Below are 18,413 nucleotides of genomic sequence, written 5' to 3'. Positions count from 1 at the left end.
CTTTGGAATATGAAGAATTGACCATATGTAGTTAGCTGCCAACTTAGTTATCAGGTGAAGAATTCTTCAGTGGATTAAGATTCCCTATCTTATGCCCTGACCATACACACAACAGAAAGACTTCTGAAATAATTGAAGAGCTAGTCTCATAACTAGAAATTTATTATTGAGCTATATGTAATGTATATCTGAAACTTAGTTTAAATGAAATTTTATTTCACAAAAAAGATAAACTTTATATATAATTCATAATTCATGCTATTTATGATTCCTTTGCACTGAATTAATTTTATTTGAAAAAGACTAAACTGGTTGGCCAGAAGAGTCCTTTATTGACCATATTTAGTCAGTTATTTCAAAGTAAAGCCAAAAAACCTGAGAAATCTGGTAAACATTTGTAGCTAGAGGCTGTAAGTGATTCTTGTAAGTTGCTCTAGTTTTTCACCAGTTTTTTGGTTTTGTTTTCTTTTTCCAGTTGTAAATTTTTCCAGTAGTTTTAAATGTATCAGTTTGAACCATATTACATAATTGCTATCTTTATCATTCAAAAATAATAGAATATTGGCAGTTTTATATTATGTGGTTCAACTTAATATAAATAAGCTCAAGAAAGATTCCCACAATTGGAGTAGATTGTTTTGAGGAATATTACATTACTCAGGGTAACCTTTGAGATTTCTTTGAATTTAGAGGATTTCTTATTCCAAGGACTGTTACAAATCAACAATTAAGTTCAAGATAGCATAGATTAAAACAGTGGGTTTTAGACACTAATGAACTTGTCCAGAAAGATGATGGTGGTGATTAAGTATATCCTTAACCTGTATAAGTTGAAGCTCTAGGTTGTTCTATTCAAAATTCTAGTTATCAATAAAACCAAAATCCTTAACTAGATGGACTGTTTTTCTTTTTTAAATTAAACATTATTATTTATATTTTTTGCCCTCGAAGTATGCAGGATCTTTGTTTCCCAACGGGGATGGGACCCATGCCTCTTTGCAGTGAAATCACAGAGTCTTAACCACTGGACTGCCAGCGAAGTCCCAGTGGACTGTTTTTCTGACTCAGTGTTTGATTTGTCTTTTAATTTTCATTTAATTTTTTAATGACTTTTTTCGGGACTTTTGGCTTTTCCAGAGGTGTTGTCATTTTATTTGGGGTGGGGTTCTTTTTTTTTTTATTGTGGTAAGAATACTTATGAGATTCTAACTTTTTATTATACTTTAAAGTGTACACAATATAGTATTGTTATCTACATGTATATTCAATGTTCTGTAGCAAATTTCTTGAACTTGTTCACCTTATATAACTAAAATCTTATGCTCGTTATAATGACTCATTTTTAAAACCTCAGACTCTACCTAGTTTCTCTCCTAATGGACAGAAATGTAATATGGCAGAAAGATATTGAGGGGAAAAATGTATATATATATTTTTTTCCCCCACATATGTACATATATGTAAGGATATTTTTAAATGGGATTCTTTTCTAAATCAGATTATGTATCAGCATCTTCTTTCTGGGGTCCTTTCTTCATTTAAAAAAAAATTATTTCTGTTAATTTTAGATTCTTTAACTTATCCACTCTTTTCTTTCTTTAGTCATTGCGTCTTTCAACTCCTTCTCTATTTTCTCTTGCTTGAGAAGGCAGCAACCAGGCAACAGAACTTTATGTGTGTTTGAACCACAGAAGGAAGCTGATTATCATTGCTTTGTACAGAACAAAACTTGTTTTCTTCACCAAGTTACTTTTGTAACTGGGTAAAATACATTCCCCATGTGAAAATCATGTTTATGGGTTTCTAGCTTCTCTGGCATCAGGATAGGGGACAAACCACTATATACAAAGTCAGACAGAATTGTAACTTATATCTGCAATCTTTCATAAATTAGCTGTTGAGATAAATAAGCACCTTTCTGAGTGAAGAGCATCCAAATAAAATAAACAAATGGAAGTTATCACCTTGACACCGATATATTTGGATAAGCTGTTGTTCGGTCTTGATTTGTAAGCTCCTATAAAAGTAGTTTAATTTTTTTCTCTTTTTTTTTTTTTTTGCAGAGTAGACACTCCCCCCAACATCCATGAATTAGTTAACATTTAAAATAATACGTAAATGTAAATTAAGGTACATGAGAGAATTCTCTCTTTTAATTTCTTCTGTAATGATTGCTTTTTGCATTTCTCTAAAGAGGTGAGCAAAAGACTGCACTAACGTCTCATCTGTCTTTTATGAAAGTTTGAATTAGTTCCACATCAGTAGCATTAAAGATGCTGAAATAGTTGATAATGCTTAGTTTCCCAGCCATCTCATTTCTGTTCTTCCTGCTATTGGCTTAATTCTTTTCTGTAGTAGCCCAGCTTGAAATAAAATTAACTAAAAAAAAAGAGCAGCAGCAGGCTATTTTTCAAATTAGTTTTGATCTTTATGAGTTCAGTGATATAAATGATGCCCCAAAACTTGGATAGTATAATGGAAGGGGGGGACTGTTGTAAAGTCTGACTTTGTACTAATTGTAAAAACATTTATATCTTGACTGTGAGATGTGAAAATACTTGTTTCTATTTATAGCCATTAAAAATTACTTTCAGCTGTTTATAACAAACACAAAATAACATTGATAAGTGACATGAGAATTTTTTTTTCATGTAAAAGATGTGTAAAGGTAGTGTGTTTCAGAGCTAGTGCAGCAACTCCATGGTCATCCAGGACCAAAACTTCTATTTTAAGTCTAACCTAATCTAATTTATGATTTCCGTATTGAATTTTGCCTCATGGTTACTGAATGATTCCTGGATTCCAGCCTTGGTATCCACTTCAGGAAGGAAGAAGGATGAAAGGGGGAAAAAATAAGAATCTACCTCCCAACTGAGTTAACCCCATTTATTTAAAGTTCAAAGAAGGCTGGAAAATGTAGTTTTTCAAATGGGAAAAGTATGGATTTAAATAAATGTTTGATTGTGTTAGTAAGGAAGAAGGAGTAGATGGATATTTGTGTAGGTAGTTAACTACATCTGCCACACTGAGTAAATGAGGTTCTACTAGTCAGATTTCTTAAATGCAGCCATGCCACTCCTGTACTTTCCTGGGGTTTGTCAATTAGATTCTCTTGCATAGTAATTCAAGTTTATAAGCCCATCCCCATATGAAAGAGTGGGATATGACATTCAAGTTGAATGTCATAAGGTAGAATTAGTACTAGGTTATATGTTAGTCACATAGTTTGGGATAAAGGAGGAAGCTGCTTTTGTTGTTTAAAATATAAGTCTGTGGGAAATTGAAACCTACAAAACTACTCAAAAAAATAAAAGAAGACCTAATTAAATGGAGAGACATCCCAGGTGGTTAAGAATCCACCTGCCAATATAGGAGACACGGGTTTGATGCCTGGTCTCGGAAGATCCCTCATGCCATGGAGCAACTAAGCCTGTGAGCCACAACTGTTGAGCCTGTGCTCTAAAGCCCAGGAACCACAATTGCTGAGCCCACGCACCGCAACTACTGAAGCCCGAATGACCTAGAGCTTGAGCTCCTCAACAAGAGAAGCTACCACAAAATGAGAAGCTCATGCACCACAACAGAGAGTAGCCCCCACTCTCTGCAATTAGAGAAAAGACTGTGTAGCAGTGAAGACCCAGCACAGCCAAAAAATAAATAAATATAAAATAAATGAATCTCTTTGGAAAAAAAGATGTCAATACTAACTACTCAAATCAAGCTGCAAATTCATTGCAATCCTTTTCAAAATCCCCATGCCTTTTTTTGTAGATATGAAGAGATTAATCATAATTTGCAATAGCCAAGACATTACTGAAACATATGAAAAAGTTGGAGGACTCACAGTTCCCAATTTGGGAATTTCCTACAAAGCTACAGTAGTTAAAACAATGTGGTAATGGCATATAGACACAATGGAGTAGGATCAGTCGTGTCCGACTCTTTGCGACCCCACGGACTGTAGCCCACCAGGCTCCTCTGTCCATGGGATTCTCCTGGCAAGCATACTGGAATGGCTTGCCATTTCCTTCTCCAGGGGATGTTCCTGACCCAGGGATCAAACCTGTGTCTCTTATGTATCCTGCATTGGTAGGCAGAGTCTTTACTACTAGCATCACCTGGAAAGCCCCATGGAATAGGATAGAGAATCCATATATATATATATATATATCCATATCTATATATATATGTATGTATGTATGTGAGCACACACACAATTGATTTTCAGCAGAGACACCAGGCCCAACCTACAGAATAGTGGGAAATATTTGAAAGTTATATATCTGATAAGGATTTAATATCCAGAATATGTAGGAACTTGTACAAACCAATAACAAAATGACAAAAAAAATTTTTTGGCTGCACTGGGTCTTCGTTGCTTTGCGCAGGCCTTCTCTAGTTGTGGAGAAAGGGGGCTGCTCTTCATTGAGGTGTCGTGCACAGACTTCTCAACACAGTGGCTTCTCTTGTGGAGTGCCTGCTCTAGGACACACAGGCTTCAGTAGTTGTGGCACACAGGCTCAGTAGTTGCCGTGCACAGGCTTAGCTGCTCTGCAACATGTGAAATCTTCCTGGACCCAGGATCTAACCCAGTTCAGTTCAGTTGCTCAGTCGTGTCCGACTCTTTGCGACCCTATGAACCACAGCACGCCAGGCCTCCCTGTCCATCACCAACTATCGGAGTTTACCCAAACTCATGTCCATTGAGACGGTGATGCCATCTAACCATCTCATCCTTTCTCATTCCCTTTTCCTCCTGCCTTCAATCTTTCCCAACATAAGGATCTTTTCCAGTGAGTCAGCCTCTTCGCATCAGGTGGCCATAATATTGGAGTTTCAGCTTCAACATCAGTCCTTCCAATGAACACCCAGGACTGATCTCCTTTAGGATGGACTGATTGGATCTCCTTGCAGTCCAAGGGACTCCCAAGCGTCTTCCCCAACACCACAGTTCAAAAGCATCAATTCTTCTGTGCTCAGCTTTCTTTATAGTCCAACTCTCACATCCATAACATGACTACTAGAAAAACCATAGCCTTGACTAGACAGACCTTTGTTGGCAAAGTAACGTCTCTGCTTTTTAATATGCTGTCTAGGTTGGTCATAACTTTCCTTCCAAGGAGTAAGCGTCTTTTAATTTCATGGCTACAGTCACCATGTGCAGTGATTTTGGAGCCCCCAAAAATAAAGTCAGCCACCATTTCCACTGTTTCCCCATCTATTTGCCATAAAGTGATGGTACTGGATGCCATGATCTTAGTTTTCTGAATGTTGAGCTTTAAGCCAACTTTTTCACTCTTCTCTTTCACTTTCATCAAGAGGCTTTTTAGTTCTTCTTCACTTTCTGCCATAAGGGTGGTGTCATGCATATCTGAGGTTATTGATATTTCTCCTGGCAGTCTTGATTCCAGCTTGTGCTTCTTCCAGCCCAGCGTTTCTCATGATGTACTCTGCATATAAGTTAAATAAGCAGGGTGACAATATACAGCCTTGATGTACTCCTTTTCCGATTTGGAACCAGTCTGTTGTTCCATATATCGCTAGTGGGAATTTAAAATAGTGCAGCCGGGAACTTCCTTGATGATCTAGTGGTTAAGACTCTGCACTTTCATTGCAGGAGATGCGGGTTCAAACCCTGGTCCAGGAACTAAGATCCCACATGCCATGCAGCATGACCATAAAGAAAAATTAACTGATTAATTAATTAATTAAAATAAAATAGTGCCACTGCTGTAGAAACTTTCCTCACAAAGTTAAAAAGAATTACCATATGGCCCAGCAGTTTTATTCCTAGTTTTATACCAAAAAGAGTTGAAAACAGGAGCTCTTAATAGCCAAAATGTCCATCAGTGGATGAATGAAATGGTATATCCATACACTGTAATTTGGTATTGCTTACAATAGATGTGGAAACAGTGTCAGACTTTATCTTTCTGGGCTCCAAAATCACTGCAGATGGTGACTGCAGCCATGAAATTAAAAGACGCTTACTCCTTGGAAGGAAAGTTATGACCAACCTAGATAGCATATTCAAAAGCAGAGACATTACTTTGCCAACAAAGGTTTGTCTAGTCAAGGCTATGGTTTTTCCTGTGGTCATGTATGGATGTGAGAGTTGGACTGTGAAGAAGGCTGAGCGCCGAAGAATTGATGCTTTTGAACTGTGATGTTGGAGAAGACTCTTGAGAGTCCCTTGGACTGCAAGGAGATCCAACCAGTGCATTCTGAAGGAGATCAGCCCTGGGATTTCTTTGGAAGGAAAGATGCTAAAGCTGAAACTCCAATACTTTGGCCACCTCATGAGAAGAGTTGACTTGTTGGAAAAGACTCTGATGCTGGGAGGGATTGGAAGCAGGAGGAAAAGGGGATGACAGAGGATGAGATGGCTGGATGGCATCACCGACTTGATGGACATGAGTTTGAGTGAACTCCAAGAGTTGGTGATGGACAGGGAGTCCTGGCGTGCTGTGATTCATGGGGTCGCAAAGAGTCGGACACGACTGAGCCACTGAACTGAACTGAATGGGTACAAAATTTCTGTTTGGGGTGGTGAAAAACTTTTGTAAATATTACAGTTATACAGTTGTGAATGTAATTAATGCCATTGCTTATATACTTAAAATAGTTAAAATATCATATTTTATGGTATGTATATTTTTATTGTTGCTTGGTTGCTAAATAGTGTCCAACTCTTTGCAAACCCATGGACTATAGGCCACAAGATCCCCCCTGTCTATGGGATTTCCCAGTCCCACACTGGGACATACTGGAGTGAGTTTTCCTTCTCCAGGGAACCTTGCTGACCCAGGAATCAAACCCTCATCTCCTGCAGTGGTAGGCAGATTCTTTACTGCTGAGCCTCCAGGCAAGCCTGTATTTGTTTTACCACAGTTTGAAAACAAAGCTTGTCTTTAAAGAATTACATCACTGTCAGTGTTAAGTTCATCATTCGTAACAAATGTAGTACCACTCTGCTGGGGGATGTTGATAATAGGGATGCTCTGTGTATGTGAGGGCAGGGGCAAAAGGGAATCTCTGAACCTTCGCTCAGTTTTGCTGTGAACCAAAAACTACTCTTTAACCCTCTTAACCATTTTTTGAAAGACTTTTTAAAAGCGCAGTTGTGTATTTTACCACAAGTATATGTATAAAGTGTATATAAAATGTATAACATGAACTATATATGATACATGAAATTATAAATTATATATATAAAGATAGATTTTTTAAGTATATATATATATATATAAAGTGAATATAGAATTATGTATTAGAGATACAATTTTACTCCCAACTCCACAGCAGAACTTGTGTGTTCTTAGACAAGTTGCATAACTTCTCCAAACCCTAATATTGTTTTGTATAAAATGAGAAAAATAATGATGCTGGTAGCTACTTTGTAGGGATGTATTAGGATTACAGATGATCATGTAAAGGGCCTAAAAGAATCTCTAATGTACAGCAAGTGCTCAATAGGTAAAAGCCATTATCACTGAAAATTTTGTTCATTTATTATTTGGCTATGATAATTTATATATTTATTCATTATTTTTTCTACAATCATAATGCCCACTTGAACTCTAAACTGCTGTCATTAATTATTACTATTTTTAACTTCTTTGTTTTGTTTTGTTTTATAGGCAACAATTGGTATTGACTTTTTATCAAAAACGATGTACTTGGAGGATCGAACAGTGAGTAATGTTTTCAGTGTGCAATTTGCTGCAACGCTGCAGGACAGAATATTATGCTTAAAATGTAATCAGTGATTGTTGCCATAAGAGTACTTAGCAAAGTTGCCAAAGTTGGTGTACAGGCCTTGAGAAAAACTGTTATTATAGAATGAATAGTACTTAGCACTTTGAATTTTTTATCCTCAAGTAGACTCCAAAGGGGAGAGAAAGTCATTATTTGTAATACTCTGATAGCCCTAGGCTTGTTAAACAAAATATGTTGTCTTGACTTGGAATATTATAACAAATAGCATTGAGATAAGAATATTTTCATGAAGAAATTAGAGCTGCTAAAGACCTTTTGTGTACCACGCTGAACCATTCAAACATTTTATTTGAATATCACACAGTTTGTGAACTTCCAGGCTTTGTTGGAATATGGTATATACCAAAATGACTGTGAATAGACAAAAGTAATATGTATCTCCTGGTTAGATTTTTGTCTTCCATCTTTTGGACTGCTCCCTTTAAGTGCGATATAAATTCTGTATTCTAGCCTGCTGTCCTTTGAAGAGATTCTTGTCACCTAAACAGTAACTCTCTTAAATGCATTATTTTGGGACCTGTACCCAAAAAGCATTATCTCTAATGACATTTCTTTAAGTTTGTGAGTCTTTTTCTTTTGGATGTTCTCCTTTATGTTTTAATATATAGCATTTCATTTCTTAAAATTTGAAAACAGAAACTGCTTTATGATGGTAAAAGAACTTAATGCTTATTTTCAGGCTTTTCTTCCTGGAATGTAGATGTGAATAAGAAAGTAAAGACAAGTTTAAGTAGGGTTGCAATAAGATATTTCTCCTTTTTGCTAGATTATATATAATGTTCTAGAAGTAAATGTGTGGGAGAACAAGCACAATTGTCAGAGATCCAATTTCAAAGTGTTCTGTATCCAATAGAGAAAAGAGACATTTTATTTTCATTTCAGAGGGGCTGATCATTGACATTTACCTTTGTTTTTCTCTTTTATTTTCACTATTTGAACATGAGCAGTCTGCTTGTGCTGTCCGGAAGGTATAGGATTCAAAGAGAGGTTGTAGAGAGGGGGGATAAAAAGGAAGCTGTACTTCTCGTCCTGTGAAATCTTTGCTATTGCTGTTTTTTATTTTTGTATTTTTTTGAGTTATGTACCTTCAGAGCAAGCAAATTTTAAATATTACTCCCTTTTGAAAAAGGAAAGGAATTTTATGTTGTTTTCATTCCTCACATCCCTGCCACCTTTTGCATGAGTTTCCTTTTTACCTCCTTGCTACCCTCCTCCCTTTAAAAACATTATTTCTTTTTTCTTTTTAGTATGAGTTTGTTTTTTTGTTTTGTTTTTTTTTTTTTATTTATTTTTTCCCATCCCACAGATCAGGCTGCAGCTGTGGGATACTGCGGGTCAGGAACGTTTCCGTAGCCTCATTCCCAGTTACATCCGTGATTCTGCTGCAGCTGTAGTAGTTTACGATATCACAAGTAGGTATTTTGCAACGGGTTGACCTTTCTTATTTTTCTTGCTTGTTTGACTGATTTTATTGTTAGGTACGATTGCAATTATGGGACACAGCAGGTCAAGAGCGGTTCAGGAGCTTGATTCCTAGCTACATTCGTGACTCCACTGTGGCAGTTGTTGTTTATGATATCACAAGTGAGTGGGGGGGGAATTACGCATTTCTAATCTTCTTTCAACCTTTAGCTTAGTTGCATGCATGTTCTTGTTTTGTGCTTGTTTTCTATACCAGCATGTAAAATTGAGTTTTATCATACCAGACCTTATCACACACCATCTAGGCCAGAGTATTTGCTTCATTGTTTGTACCAATGTATCTTATTTCTACTATGCCAGGGTTTTTTGCCCCAGAAATTTTCATTTGGGTCTAATTATGAACCCTCTCCAAGGCTTTCTTAGTTATCCTGTTATCCCTAAGCTACACCATAATTATGGTTGGAAGAGTGTTTCCTTTTTTATTTAATTTGATTTCAGATTTCTCTAAAATAATCTGCATTTATGTCTCTTGCCAAGTTTTCCAAATCCTTCAAGGCTTCTACTGAGGCTGTTAAAAGCTTCTGCTAACCAGCTTTTCTCTGCTTTCACCTTCTAGCCATCCTCTATATAGAGGAAGAGCAGAGAAAACTTAATTTTTGTTAATCATTTTCATTTGAGTGAAATCTGGATTCTCTGACTAGTTCATTTACTTTGTTGCTAACAAGTGACACTTTTCATTTCTCTCCAAGAAAAATATTTAAATGGGAGACTAAAACAAGTGATGGTCTTCCTTTTTCTTTTCCCTCAAGACTGAATAATAATGCCTTTGGCATTTTAAGTGACTGTAAATTTTGAATAGAGCCTTGATGACTGCCAGGGAAATGCTATCTGATTAAAATTGTCTTTGTAAATTGGTTTATGATATATTAGGCAATATTAAGTATCATTCCATATAGTGCTCCATAATTTATAGGAAAACCAGGATAGTACCACATCTTGGACTTCTTTAAAAACATAAACTATAATATTAAATTAAATTAATTTAAATTTAAATTAAATATTAAATTAAATAATATTAATTAAATATTAAAAATATAAAACATAAACTATAATAATAAAATATAATATAATATAATATAAAAATGTATAATATAACATTTTTACAAATTTGCTCAAACAGAAATCATATTTACTTAAGAATAATTACAGTGGCAGAATTATAAGTTAGAGGTTTGCATTCAGAAACTTTTTATTTTGGTTAGGTGCCAAATGCAGTCCTTCTTTTCTTGAAGCTTTTCTTTGGGTTGCTACCTGTTTTAAAAATGTATGTTCATTATTGTGCTGTCACAAGTTTTGCAGCTTTAAAATGTTTGTGCTTACTTTAACCAAATCAAGTAAAACCAGGTGTATTCTTTGAAATTTGTGCACATGCGGTTAAAATATTAGCAAATTGTTTTCTTTAGCTGCTTTAAGAATTATTGAAGTACTCAGAATCCAGGGCTGGAAAAGATGGGTTTTGTTTTAAGTGATTCTGGTACATTAAACTAATAAACTCCAAGTTAAAGTGATCACAAACTGAATAAGCAATGCAAACAGAGTGGTGTTGAAAGCTATTGAAAGGCTTTACAAATTTTGTGGATGTGTTGGGACTTACTGGCTGATGTACTTTTGGAGATGCTTTCTTTGTCACGTTTGGTATGTGTAAGTAATCAAAAGAGCATTGTGGCAACATGACACCATCTTATCTGCCATAGCTATCCTTTCATCGTTTAAATATTTTTTTTCAGTTACATATAGTATACTCATCTGGTCATGTACAAAAATTTTAAACTATTATAAAAGTTACCTTGTGGATTTTATTCTTGTGATTTGTTTAGATAACTGATACTTGTACTCAGATAAAATGGAGTTATGTTGCAGGCACGTTAAAGGTGGGTTCTAATGTGCCAACCTCCTTCCAACTTCCAGTGCTTTTTTTTTTTCCTTTTTTGGTCCTTCACTTGGGAAGTTACTTGCAATAACACTAATCTCTGTCCACCTTCCTATATACCAGATGTTAACTCCTTCCAGCAAACTACAAAATGGATTGATGATGTCAGAACAGAAAGAGGAAGTGATGTTATCATCATGCTAGTAGGAAATAAAACAGATCTTGCTGACAAGAGGTATGGAATGATTTCATATGTATATGGAATGTTTGATTTCTTTGTTAAGTAGCCTATTATTTTTGTTAGTGAATCCTATTATTTTTGTTAGTTTTAAAAGGAGACTTGTTTAATCCTTAATCTTATGCCCCCATCCCTTTTCTTTAGTGTAAGAACCTGAAATAGGTAAACTCAGTCCTGGAAACTCCCTAATAGTCCAGTGGTTAGAATTCTGTGCTTTCACTGCCAAGGGACATGGGTTCAATCTCTCATTGGGAAACTAAGATCCCACAAACCCCCCGCAGTGTGGCCAAAAAAAAAAAAAACACACATTAAACTCAGTCCTTAAAATAATTATTTTTGTGTGTAAACCCATATATAAATAACTCGTGCAAGATTGTTTACACATGAAGCTGATAGCTATTTTGTATTTTTTAGGCCTCATATTAATAAATAAAAGCAGTATTCTGTTAGAGAACAAAATATTTTTAAAAACAAAATCCTATCTTTAAAAAAGTATTCATAATGATTAAATGCACACTCTTTTGCTAGCCTTATAAATATTCATTATAATTCAGTAGTGTAGTTTTTTTCTTTTCTTTTTTTAATTGTATGGTTGAGCCAAACTGTGAGGTTGAACTGAATAGCTTGATTGTGATACCTTAGTCAAATGAGCAAAGACATATTCAAGTCACAGGATGCAAAATGTATTAACATTCACTGTAGAACCCATGGCTTGAATATCTGCCTTTAGCATTCCTCAGTGATCTACTAGATAGTCCTTCTGCTTTAAGTAATCTTGACAATTTAATATTTGAGGTTTTTACTGTTTATTCATTAGTTGGATATTGAAATTCCAGTAATGAACTTTTGCTGTTAATTTAAAAGTTATAAAGAAATACAGTATGTTCAAAGACTTATGAAATGTAAAGCCTGTTTCTGCTCACAGTACCTCATTTGGAATTGGCAAGAAAGTCTTTCTTTATTTAAAAGTAAATTCAGCATATGACTTCATCTTTTCTTTATGAAAATCATTTTTTGGACTTCAATGCTATTATATAAATTTTCATTATTTATCTTCACTATGAGAATTTGAAGATCATATATATATATATATATTCTTGTAGTGGAGAGTCCCAGGATACCTTCACTATTAAAAGAAAGATAATATATATATTTGTTTCTCTTTATAGCTAGAGTTATCTAAAAGGATGCATACAAGAGTCTGTTCTTTTACTGCATAATAGTTGAGTATACAGATATAGAAAGGTATCTAAATTATGTTTATAGTAACTTTTCTTTAAGATAATATTTGTCCATTGCTTTAGAACTTCTTTCTCAGTAATTTTTGCCAGACTATTGCCTATTAGCTTTCACATTTAAAAGAATTAGAGTCTTAAAAAAATTTAATTAAAAAAAAACAAAAGAATCGGAGTCTTATCATTCCATTAAAATAATTTTGTTTTTTCATCTATTTTTATTATTATTTATTACTTCATCTATTTATTAATGTAACAGTTGCCTTGTTTTTCCAATGAAGTATAGTTGATTTATAGTGTTTCAAGTATATAGCAAAATGATTCAGAAAAAATAATGGCTCAGTTATATTAATACATATATATGTATTTATCCTTTTTTAGATTCTTTTCCATTATAGGTTATTATAAGATACTGAATATAGTTTCCTGTGCCATGCAGTAGGTCCTTGGTGTTTATCTGTTATACATACAGTGTGTATCTGTTAATCTGAAATTCCCAATACAATAATTTTTAAATGAAAAAAATTAAAAAAAAATTTTTACAGCATTAAAAGAAAATCTTTGGTACTAGGTGGCTTTTCATAAGCATAACATGGAATCCTAATGCCTTAAAGGGAAAGATTGATAAGTTTGAATACATAAATATAAAAATTGTATTCACCTATTCAATCAGTTCAGTTCAGTTGCTCAGTTGTGTCTGACTCTTTGCGACCCCATGAATCGCAGCACGCCAGGCCTCCCTGTCCATCACCAACTCCCAGAGTTCACTCAGACTCACGTCCATCGAGTCAGTGATGCCATCCAGCCATCTCATCCTCTGTCATCCTCTTCTCCTGCCCCCAATCCCTCCCAGCATCAGAGCCTTTTCCAATGAGTCAACTCTTCACATGAGGTGGCCAAAGTACTGGAGTTTCAGCTTCAGCATCAGTCCTTCCAGTGAACACCCAGGACTGATCTCCTTTAGGATGGACTGGTTGGATCTCCTTGCAGTCCAAGGGACTCTCAAGAGTCTTCTCCAACTCCACAGTTCAAAAGCATCAGTTCTTCGGCACTCAGCTTTCTTCACAGTCCAACTCTCACATCCATACATGATCTCTGGAAAAACCATAGTCTTGACTAGACAGACCTTTGCTGGCAAAGAATGTCTCTGCTTTTCAATATGCTATCTAGGTTGGTCATAACTTTCCTTCCAAGGAGTAAGCGTCTTTTAATTTCATGGCTGCAGTCACCATCTGCAGTGATTTTGCAGCCCCCCAAAATAAAATCTGACACTGTTTCCACTGTTTCCCCTTCTATTTGCCATGGAATGATGAGACCGGATGCCATGATCTTAGTTTTCTGAATGTTGAGCTTTAAGCCAACGTTTTCACTCTCCACTTTCACTTTCATCAAGAGGCTTTTTAGTTCCTCTTCACTTTCTGCCATAAGCGTTTCTTATGTACTTTGCATATAGGTTAATAAGCAGGGTGACAATATACAGTCTTGACATACTCCTTTTCCTATTTGGAACCAGTCTGTTGTTCCATGTCCAGTTCTAACTGTTGCTTCCTGACCTGCATACAGGTTTCTCAGGAGGCAGGTCAGGTGGTCTGGTATTCCCATCTCTTTAAGAATTTTCCACAGTTTCTTGTGATCCACACAGTCAAAGGCTTTGGCATAGTCAATAAAGCAGAAATAGATGTTTTTCTGGAACTCTCTTGCTTTTTCGATGATCCAGTGGATGTTGGCAATTTGATCTCTGGTTCCTCTGCCTTTTCTAAAACCAGCTTGAACATCAGGAAGTTCACGGTTCACATATTGCTGAGGCCTGGCTTGGAGAATTTTGAGCATTAGTTTACTAGCATGTGAGATGAGTGCAATTGTGCGGTAGTTTGAGCATTCTTTGGCATTGCCTTTCTTTGGGATTGGAATGAAAACGGACCTTTTCCAGTCCTGTGGCCCCTGCTGAGTTTTCCAAAATTGCCTGCATATTGAGTGCAGCACTTTCACAGCATCATCTTTCAGGATTTGAAATAGCTCAACTGGAATTCCATCACCTCCACTAGCTTTGTTCGTAGTGATGCTTTTAGATTGGCCATTATTCAAAAGATTGATAATGCACTGTATCATCAATCGTCTGAATAAATAAGAACTCTCATACACTGAAAATGTAACTAATACAATTTTTAGCGGAAACAGTTTAACATCAGTATTTAAAATACTTTTTGACTGAAATCTACTTCCAATAACTTACTCCATAGATATACCCACAGAAATTTGAAAAGATGAACATAGAGGAGTTATTATTGTTCCATTATTTGTAATATTAAAGAATTAAAATCAGTCTAAATGACTGGTAGTAGTAGTAGTATTTTATTAATATAAGTGAAATTCTTTGAGTCAGTAAAAAAGGAAAAAAGAGGAATTTATTGCTGGCTTACACATGAAGCTTAAAAACCCTTGATCGTTGCATATACCTGAATCCTTTGTCTTTAAAACAAGTAAATAAATAAGATGGTTCTGTGGCCTAGAACAAATCTGTGTAAGAATAAATGAAATTTAACTAGTATTTTTTGGGAAGAGAGTGGGATTATATAGGAGTTTATTGTATTGGTCTTTTAAAAATTACTGTTGTAATCAGATAAAAAAAGTTTTAATAACAGCAATTTAAAGTTAAATGCTTTTCCACTTTCTTTGACAATTAGTTTTTTCATGAAAACTGAGAGGAAAGACCAGAATATATCTGTTATAGTGTCTTAGCACCTAGATGCTCAGTATTCTTTTTGTCCTGTGTAGCCCAGTGCTTCACAGATGTTTCAAACCTGAGAATCACTTGGTAAACATGGTATATTAGACCCTCTTTTAAGATTCTGGCTATAGAGGATTGTGGTCAACTTTAAATTTTTTGATGTTTTTGAGCCTCCTTCCAGATTCAGTTAATCCAGAGTAGGTTCCTTGAATCTGTTTTAATTAATCTTTCTAGGTATGTGCATGCTAAGTTGTTTCAGTCATGTCTGACTCTGTGGGACCCAGTGGACTGTAACCTGCCAGGTTCCTTTGTCCATGGGGATTCTCCAGACAAGAACACTGGAATGGGTTGCCATGGATGGCCTCCTGCTGGGGATCTTCCTCACCCAGGGATCAAACCTGTGTCTCTTTGTCTCCTGCATTAGCAGGCAGGTTCTTTACCACTCGTGCAACCTAGGAAGTCTCAGTCTTTCTAGGTGTTTCTGACAAATCCAAACCACTGTTGTGAACCTTGGTATAGCTAACTTTGAACCATTTTATTGAGGTGACTTATAGTTCTACAACTAGTTAGAATTTCTACCTGGAATCCTTCACATGTAGGGTTTATGGACTAATAATCATTGATTCAGGAGATATTTATTGAGTATCATGCATATTTCAGAGGATGCTACTCTTAGGATAGTGAACTAAAATCTTCAAGGAGATTTTATTCCAGTGAATAAACCAGGCAATAAGTAAATAAAAAAAATAGCATGTTTTATAGTGATATATGCTAAGGTTGAAAATAAAGCAGGGAAAAGGAATATGAAATGTTAAGGACAAGTTTGTAATATTAGATGGGATAGCAGTGGAAAAGCTCCCTGAGAAGATGATTGGTGACTTTTGAGTAAAGAAGCTAAGGAAGTGAGGGAGTTAACTATACCAGTATGTTGAGGAAGAAAAGGTCCTAGGCAGATGACTCAGAAAATACAAAATTACTGAGTCAGGAATACACTTATTTGAGAGACAGCAAGGAATCCTATATAACTGATAAAGAGAATGATGGAAAGAGCAATATGGAAATGAAATGAAATTAAAATAAAATGAAAGATAGTGAAGGCCAGATCATGTAGCACAAAGTAAAAACTTTCTGAATGAGATTGGAGGGTTTAAGCAGAGGAGTAGCTTCTCATAGGTCACTGTTTGCTCTGTTGAAAATGCATAAGGGGAGAAAAGAGGAGGATAAACTAGACTTGATTCCAAGCAAGAAATAATGATGACTTGGACCAGGATAGTGGTAACTTGTGTGGTGATCAGTAGTCAAATTTAGATATTTTGAAGATAGAACTGACAGGATATACTGATGTGATAGATAGAATATATACTGATGGATGGAATATATTATGTTGGGGAAGGAGTCGTCAAGAATGACCCCTAGATTTTTGGCCTGAGAAACCGTCATTAACTGAGACAGGAGAGACTGCATCAAGAAACAGTTTCGGAGGGAATATCATGACTTCAGCTTTTGGTCATTTTAAGTGTAGAAAGGCTATTAGCTATCCTAATAATTAGAGGTCAGGTAGGCAGTTGGCTGTGAGCATGCAATTCAGAGCAGCAGTCCAAGCTAGATATATAAGTTGAGAGTCATCAGCATATAGATGATATTTAAAGCCATGAGACTGCATAGGATCTCCAAGGCAGTAATTGTAGATAGAGACAAGGTCCAATGAGTAAGTTTTAGGGCATCTGAAATCATTGTTTTTCAGAAACCCATAGTGCTGAAGTGTTTAAAGTTCTGCTGCTGATTGTCAGCTTACTTTCAAATGGTTAAAAAAACATATTTTAAAAAATTTATACTTGAATACATAGAGAATGAGTGGATATAACAAGCAGATAGAATAAAGCATTAGCAGTTGAAGTATTATATATAAAGAATGATTTTGCTCTTAGAAGGTGGAGAAATTGTAGAATAGTATCTTCTTGTAGATCAGAAGAGAGCGGAATCTAGCCCCCAAAAATAGTCTGACACTGTTTCCACTGTTTCCCCATCTATTTCCTATGAAGTCGTGTGACCGGATGCCATGATCTTAGTTTTCTGAATGTTGAGCTTTAAGCCAACTTTTTCACTCTCCTCTTTGACTTTCATCAAGAGGCTTTTTGGTTCCTCTTCACTTTCTGCCATAAGGGTGGTGTCATCTTAGATCCATTTAATTAGAATAGTTGCTTATTCATTAAACACCTTTATGATTGCTGGGCACAAGGAACACCAAGATAAATGAGAGAATACTGCTCTTGAAGAGCTGACATCTTGAGAAGCTTCCCTGTAAAAGAAGCATTAATACTGTGTATCAAGAAACTTTAACATATGTGACTTTAACTCACTTGTTCCAGTTATAGAAATCCACAAAATCCAACCTAAAGAAATGATCCAAAGTGCTCAAAGCACAAAGATGTCCATAGCAACATTTTCACAGTAGTGTAAAATTTGAAAGCAACATACATTTTTAATACTTTGAGACTGGTTAAAATAGATAAATGTCTAGCCATTAAAAATTGTTTTACATTAAAAAATTTTAATCACAAAACTAAATTTTTATAATCTGATATTAAAATATTGGGTTGGCCAAAAAGTTTGTTTGGGTTTTTCTGTAGACTGTTACAGGAGACCCAAACGAACTTTTTGGCCAACCCATTAAGCTATTAAAGTTTTTAAAATTTAAAAAATAAAAGTGAGCTCAGCAGGTAAAAGCAAATCATTTAAAAAATGCCCTTAAAAAATGTTTAGTTGGGTGAAAATACGGAAGTGCACAGATTTTAAGTGTAGTTGATTTATAATGTTGTACTAATTTCTGCTGTATAACAAAGTGATTCAGTTATGTATGCATTCTTTTTTATATATTCTTTTCCATTATGGTTTATCATAAAATATTAAATATAAGTCCCTATGCTATACACCTCTGGTTCTTGTTTATCCACTCTGTATACTTTGAATCTGCTAACCCCAAACTTCACTCCATCCCTCCCTTCCTCAGCAGCCACAGGTTTGTTCTTTATGTTTGTGAGTCTGTTTCATTTATATCATATTTTAGATCCTATATATAAG

The 18,413-nt window shown here is 35.4% G+C and overlaps 1 protein-coding gene across 6 annotated transcripts in view; it reads left to right on the top strand.

Moving 5' to 3' along the window:
• RAB6A (RAB6A, member RAS oncogene family) overlaps positions 1 to 18,413 on the top strand; it is an 89,683-nt gene that overhangs the window by 48,506 nt on the left and 22,764 nt on the right. For 3 of the 6 annotated variants that reach the window (XM_086340735.1, XM_086340732.1, XM_086340736.1), the window contains exons 3-5: positions 7,641 to 7,694; positions 9,258 to 9,363; positions 11,255 to 11,366. In XM_086340735.1, the coding sequence (XP_086196861.1) occupies positions 7,641 to 7,694; positions 9,258 to 9,363; positions 11,255 to 11,366 (272 nt within the window). Of the gene's footprint in view, positions 1 to 7,640; positions 7,695 to 9,085; positions 9,192 to 9,257; positions 9,364 to 11,254; positions 11,367 to 18,413 lie in introns of all 6 variants that reach the window. The other 3 variants (XM_086340737.1, XM_086340734.1, XM_086340738.1) reach the window with 1 other exon arrangement.

Source organism: Bos grunniens, chromosome 15 (assembly GCF_055505025.1).
Source record: "Bos grunniens cultivar Pamir isolate PY7600 chromosome 15, Bosgru_T2T1.0, whole genome shotgun sequence".
Taxonomy (NCBI): Eukaryota; Metazoa; Chordata; class Mammalia; order Artiodactyla; family Bovidae; genus Bos; species Bos grunniens.
This window is presented reverse-complemented; position numbering and strand designations above follow the sequence as displayed.